Raw genomic sequence first — 7,188 nt, 5'->3', positions numbered from 1 at the left:
CTGTGCTGGAAACAAAGTTTGCAAACATGGAACCATCAGGAAGCAAAGGTGTTGCTGTCTCAGGATGCATCTACACTATAGAAATAATGCAGTTTGACACCGCTTTAACTATCATGGCTCAAGGCGATGGAGTCATGAGAGGTGTTGTTTAACACAGTCTTTGGCTTTTCCTGCCAAAGAGCGCTTGGTGCCTCACTAAATCCCAGGATTCCATAGTATTGGGACATGGCAGTTAAAAGTGGTACCAAACTGCATTAATTTGACAGTGTAGATCAGGCATGGGCAAACTTGGGCCCTCCAGGTGTTTTGGACTCCAAGTCCAAGTTGTGGGACTTGGAGTCCAAAACACCTGGAGGGCCCAAGTTTGCCCACGCCTGGTGTAGACACATCCTAGAGCAGGCATGGGCAAACTTGGGCCTTCCAGGTATTTTGAACTTCAACTTCCACAATTCCTAACAGTGGCTGTTAGGAATTGTGGGAGTTGAAGTCCAAAACATGCCTGCTCTAGAGGAACATTTAAGGCATGTCTGAAGCGCTCTTCCTCCAAATCAACTTCTTCCGACGAAGCCTCGCAGGAATCAACAAGGCGCAAAACCTGCTGAGTCATGCTTACTCTGGAGGCGCGTGCCGGGATGTGTGTACGAGTGTGCGCGCGGGCGGGGCGAGGGAGGGAGGGAGGCAGGGAGCGAAGAGCGCGAGATCCTCAAGGAGAGCCTCGCGCCCGTCCCTTAGCGAGCCTCCATTTCTCCCCCCTCCCTCCCACCGAGCGGAGGGCGTGGCTTCCCTTAATCTCGGATTGTGACGCAGCTCGGGGCTATATATAGAGACGACGTCAAGGTGGCCGGGCCAGAACGCTCTGCGCGACCTAGCTGAGGAGGTTCCCGCTTCAACAGTGATTGGACGGAACCCACTCCCGCTCGGCCGCCGCCCGCTCGCTGCCTTCCTTTATCTATCTATATCCATCAATCGATCCATCCGCTCGCCTTTGTGCTGCCATGGCCTCGTCTCCTTCCCAGGTGCGCCAGAACTACCACCAGGACTGCGAAGCCGCCATCAACCGGCAGATCAACCTGGAGCTTTACGCTTCCTACGTGTACCTCAGCATGGTGAGCCCTGGGAAGGAGAGGGGCGCGTGCGTGTGCGCGTGCGGTGGGCAGGCCTCGAGAGAGAGAGAGCGGGAGAGCGCGCGCAATGGAGCGCTGGAGGGCCAAGGTCCTGCCGCCTCTTCCTCGGGTGCCGCGCATGCGCCTGGCGTGCCCTTGGGAGGCGCCTTCCCTCCTGGACTTCGCCCCGTCCTCTCCAGGAGGGATGGGAGTAAACAGCCACGGCTCCCAAAGAAATCTCGCCTTCTACTGCCTTTGAGGCCCGGATGGGGATGACACAAACCACTGATACGCATTAAGAGCGTTCTTTCGCATTATTTTGTGCGCGTTAAATGGTCAGTGTAGATAGGGCTTAGTCTAGCTGTGGATTCCCCCCATTCACATCCTTGAAGTTCTCCTGAGATAATAGTATGTCGAGGGTCTTAATAGCCAACCTGCAGAGTGTTTGGAAGAGAATAAAGTACACCTACAATGTGAAATTAATGCAGTTTACCGCCGCTTTTAATTACCATACCTTGTGCTATGGAATCCTGGGATTTGTAGTTTCCCAAGGGTTCTTAGCCTTCTCTGGCAAAGGGAAATTTGTCTCACCAAACTATCTCTCCCGGGATCCCATATCATTGAGCCATGGCAATTAAAGTAATGTTGAACAGCATTTATTGTACAGGTCAGATGCACCTTATGGAAGAACCCTGCCTTGCAATCAGTTTCCCCTCTCCCATTAGGATGGGTTAGGCAGCCACAATCCAGCTGCTCTCTCCAGAGATTTTTCCTGGTTGCTTTTTTGTGGCCAAATGCTGCAATGCAAAGAGGAACTGTCTTGTGATGAGCTTGCTTACTTCTCGAGTATTGCAAGATAACTGCGCCACTGGCACACTGCTTGCTGTTGAGTCTTTTTATTCCACTGGACTGTTTTGAGGTAACTGAAGAGTGGGGAGGGCCCCCTGGTGGCACAGCAGTTGAACTGCTGAGCTGAACTTGCTGACCAAAAGGTTGGCGGTTTGAATTGGGGGAGCGGGTTGAGGTCCAGCTGTTAGGCCCAGCTTCTGCCAACCTAGCAGTTTGAAAACATGCAAATGAGTAGAACGATAGATACCGCTTCTGTTGGAAGGTAATGGCACTCCATGCACTCATGCTGGCCACATGACCTTGGAGGTTTCTATGAACAACACCAGCTCTTCAGCTTAGAAATGGAGATGAGCATTCCCCCCCCTCCCCCTGCGGGGTCGGCCATGACTAGACTTAATGTCAGGTGAAACTTTTACCTTTACTAAAGCATGGGGAGGGAGAGTGTTTACACTTTTGTGGTGGGGACCTTGATAAGAATTGATATTGGCTCCTGTTTGCCATTTGCCGGCGCCTGTTTGTTTGCAGAAGCCCCAGTTCTTATCTCTCCAATAAAGAGTGATTGTACTTTAATTGACTTTGGACCTTTTCTCTGGAACATTTGTTTGCATTTGTTGCATTTGTTGACCGCCGTTCTCAGCCCTAGGGCGACTCATATAGCTTTCATATAGCTTGGTTGTTTTGAACACAGCTAAAGCCATTTCCCCAAGTTACTGTTAACTTATATGGTGTGTGGTTGTAAACCTATCAGCATAAATGTGGCAAACATATTTTGGCAGATGTATGTTAAAATGTATTTTTCCAAACACTGGAAGAGCTTACTGATCGAATCCACATATACTCATAAATTAGTTGACCATATGTGGAGAGAGGAAAATGCCAGCAGGGCTAGACGTTCCTGGCCAACTGCGGCCCCCATTTTCCCTTCAAAAAGGCCCTAAATTATACTATGGCTGAGAGAATAGAGGGGATCAATAGTTCCTTTAGGTTTTCCCAGGATAGACAAATAAATGCCCTTTTCCACTCTATTCAGAAAAGAGGATGTTTCCATTTCTTGCTTTTGATAAAGCTTTAAAGTATAATACTTTGACTCATGGATGGTGACCCAGATTTTTTTTTTGGGTTGACTTCTGAATAAATTTTCTAGACTCACATATGATTAAATGCAGTACTTGGAACTCAGTAGCTTTAAAAATGAATTTATTGACACTGGCTGTCAAGGGGTAGTCCAGCTCTTGTTGCTCTGGAGTTCTTTGTGATGTAACATTCACTGGAATACAGATTTCAATTTATGACTAATAGTCAAGGGGAATTGTAAGTGATATAACATACACTTATCTCAAAACCGTTTGTCTGGCAGATGGTTTCTAAAATGGAATGTGCTTCTCCAGCTCTCTTCAACCTGTTTTTGTGGCCTAAACTGTACATTTCACAGAGGTAGCAAGACTGATTAGAGCAGGGATGGAAAACTTTGGCCCTCCAGGTGTTTTAGACTTCAACTCCCAGAAATCCCAACCAGTTTACTGGCTGTTAGGAATTGTGGGAGTTGAAGTCCAAAACACATGGAGGACTGAAATTTCCCTGTGCCTGGATTAGAGGTTCAAAAACTCATCGAAGTAATGTAACAATTTGATACTTAAAATGAGTATTCAGAAATGTTTGATCGCTTGACTGTTGGCAATTTCTTTCCAAGCCAAAAATATCAGTATTGACTACCCTAACTTGCTGAGCTCTTAGAATTATTAAATCCCCTTTTTCTGTTTAAAGGGCAAACTCTCACCTTAGAGGCAAAGCAAGTTACCTTGTTCTCCCTGTTCTGAAGTGATTTTCAGAACTTACTTTCTAGGGGATCTACCAAAAGAAAAAATGACAATTAGACTTGTAACTTTGGTTCATCTAAAGGAGCACTGGGCAAAGTTGAAAGTTCCAGATATCTTTGGACTGCAGCAGTAATCATTCCTTACCATTTGTGGCACGGGTTGTTCTTAGTTCAAATCTATCAGTTTGTCCTCTTTTCCAAAGTCATAGTTCTGTATTTTGCATTAGAAAAAGATCATAGCAAGACCTAACACAGCCAGTTTGACAGGCTTGTTGTGCAGCAGTTGTATGAGACAGCAAATGGTAAGAAAATATATGACCAGATCAGTAGCAGAAAGTTCTGAATAGTTGCTGCAGATAGTTGGATCTGCTTCCTTGACAGTCCTAATCTAGAACTCCCTGCCTTCTTTTTCAGTCCTATTATTTTGACCGTGACGATGTGGCCCTGAAGAACTTTGCCAAGTACTTCCTGCACCAGTCCCACGAGGAGCGTGAGCATGCAGAGAAACTTATGAAGCTCCAAAACCATAGGGGTGGGCGCATTTTCCTTCAGGACATCAAGGTGAGCTGAACTGTTGATTCAAGAGTTGTAGTACAATTTATAATGATGAAAAGTGTGGAAACACAGAACTTTGCAGTCCTTAGGTTAAGATGGTTATGAAAGTCAGATGGTCTGAGGGAAACTGTACATGATTAGCGGGCCCATACTCAAGGAAGGGGGTTTCAAGGTATAAACAGAAGTCTTGCTTGAATGTATCACATGATCTCATGTGAAAGAACACAAATCTTGAGTATCTGCATTAATGCGCACTTTTTCAATGTACAAGTAACTCTTCACAACTAAATCCTCCTGCAAGTCTGAAGTGGTTTAGTCTGAACATAATGCCACGTGATGGTGTAGAACATGTCCTGCTTTGATGCAGCACTTTTCATCTGAACCATGTGTTCAATCAATATTATTCAGTGACATATAATAACAGTGGCCAGGACTTCTTGACATGCAGATTGTTCTGCATACTGCTGATTTGTGACCTTGCATTCCAAAGGAGCATTAAATTAGCTTACACAATTCAGCGGTGAGGCTTCTCCAGTGCTGACAACCAAGAATGTCCCAAAATCCTTTGTAGTCACATGGGTTCTTGACAGAGAAGCTGACCTTGACAAGATTTCTAGAATGAAGGATCTGGAAAACCACTATTTTATTAGTACCAAATTGTAAGGTGTTTTTCCTACAAACTAGCATGCTTTTATGGAAATGTAGTATGAGAATTTGCTTCCATGGAAACTACAGCACTGCTAAACTAGCCAAACAAGATTTTCTAATTGACATACAAAGGCATTCTGTTGCACTTCAGTGATAAGGAAGTGTATTGTTTTAAAGAAAACATACTGACCAGCAGTACAGGGGAGTAAAAAGGAGACAAAGTTTAGGAAAGGCCTTATTACAAGAAGCTTACTACATATGAAGAGTACCTTCAACATTTCTTTGGTCTTTGAGCATAGGCTGTTTGGAGTTGTATATAGCAGGCTGCTTACTTGCCCCACAACTATAGTTGGCATCTACACTTTCTTCTGATATTAGATTATGGTGGGAAATGGTTTGATGTTAATTTTTTTTGAGTAGTTGTGGAGACAGGTGTGTTGTTGGACCCTTTAGGATAATAACTCACTTTCTCTTGGCACATGACCCAAGAGCAAGAATGTAAAGTGCTTTTAAAGGCAAAATGGCATTGACTCAAGGACTTTCTCTAGCCTTGAGCATAACCTGCCCAGTTGTTCCATAACAGTGCTACTTTGTTAATTTTGGGGATTACAGTGCCTCAGCATCGATCAGGAGAAAACCTGCTCTGCTTCTTTTGTCTTACTAGAAACCAGATCGCGATGATTGGGAAAGTGGGCTGACAGCAATGGAATGCTCTTTACACTTGGAAAAAAATGTGAACCAATCACTTCTAGAACTGCACAAGCTGGCAACTGAAAAAAATGACCCCCATGTAAGTGTCTGTCAATATCAATAACATGTTTGGCTTGGAAAGTGAACAACATGTCTCTGATCATGCTATTATTAAGAAACAATAGAATTTAAAAATGAATTTCCTAAGCAAAAATGTACTAAAAAATTAGACCAGTAGAGAATTGGCATATCAGTCTAATAGAAAGGGGATGTCTGTGTTCATATATTGTAGACATACAGCACATACAGGGATCCAGATGTTATGAGACTTCAGCCCCTGTTATTCCTTTCACTTTGCCTGTGCTGGCTGGATCTTTTGGAGCTTGCAATCTTTTAACATTGTGGGGCCATTTGACTTCTGCCAATGGAGTGTACAAAGTGTATTTGGGGGGGGGGGGGGTGTAGACTTCAGCATCACAATTAATGCTATGCATTTCTGCTATAAAAACAAAATGCCAGTCTTTATGGCTGCCCACATGTTTTAGGGTGTGATATGCAAACTATATGAAGAATTCAAAAATCAGAGATGGCTATAAATGAATTTAAGTGGAAGTGTCTTCAGATTCCTTGTTCTTTTACGGTGAGCAATATGGCAAAAAAAAATTATACATGCAGTGGAATTCAACTTTTTTGGTACACACCTGTCTGCATACTGTAAATTGTACTTCTCTTCATTAGCTGTCATTTAGTGGTGCTTGTAAATGTCTTGTACTACATCTGTGTGAGGAGAGAGAAAAAGAACCAGAACAGAAACTGACAGTGCTTCCTTGGCCTCAGGCTTTGCTCATTTTGATTTAAAGACATTCTTTGTTGTGAGGACTGCCTGATTTTGGCTGGATCAGTAGTAGCATGCCTAATGCATCTTTTCTCTTCCAGTTATGTGACTTCATTGAAACTCACTACTTGGATGAGCAGGTCAAATCCATCAAAGAGCTGGGTGATCATGTGACCAACCTGCGCAAGATGGGAGCACCCAAATCAGGAATGGCCGAGTACCTCTTTGACAAGCACACTCTGGGAGAAAGTGACAACGAGAATTAAATGCTCTCCATGCAAACAAAGCTTCACTGAGACTCTTACCATCTTCAGCAGTGCATGTTTCTGGTTTCCCCCTTAACATTGTCCATAATGTATAAAAACAATTTTGTTCTTTTGTGTTATATCATATGCCCAATAAAGTGACTTGGTTCCAATTGTTTTCAGCTGTGCTGCTGTATATATAGAGCGGAAGTGTCAGTAAAGTACACTTTGAGATGGCTGCAAGTTTTGAAAACCTATCTAACTCACAGTACATGAGAATAGGCTCCATTAAACCTGGTAGTACTCTTCAGTAGATATACATATAACTGTTGTAAACTGAATTCTCCAAATGAGATGGTTTAGAAGAAAGGGCTCTGGTATACTAAACTAGACATAACCTCAGGTTCTTGTAAAAACTAAGCTATACTATACACGATAGATTCTAGA

General features: G+C 43.7%; 1 protein-coding gene across 1 annotated transcript; it reads left to right on the top strand.

The window, feature by feature from the left end:
- Positions 1-830: 830 nt before the first annotated feature.
- On the top strand, positions 831-6,914 carry FTH1 (ferritin heavy chain 1). Its single transcript, XM_060770504.2, has 4 exons — positions 831-1,106; positions 4,183-4,329; positions 5,636-5,761; positions 6,598-6,914. The coding sequence occupies exons 1-4, from the start codon at positions 996-998 to the stop codon at positions 6,760-6,762; spliced, it is 549 nt and encodes a 182-aa protein (XP_060626487.1). The 5' UTR covers positions 831-995; the 3' UTR covers positions 6,763-6,914.
- Positions 6,915-7,188: the final 274 nt, after the last annotated feature.

The sequence above is a fragment of the Anolis sagrei genome, chromosome 1, assembly GCF_037176765.1.
Source record: "Anolis sagrei isolate rAnoSag1 chromosome 1, rAnoSag1.mat, whole genome shotgun sequence".
Lineage (NCBI taxonomy): Eukaryota > Metazoa > Chordata > Lepidosauria > Squamata > Dactyloidae > Anolis > Anolis sagrei.
This window is presented reverse-complemented; position numbering and strand designations above follow the sequence as displayed.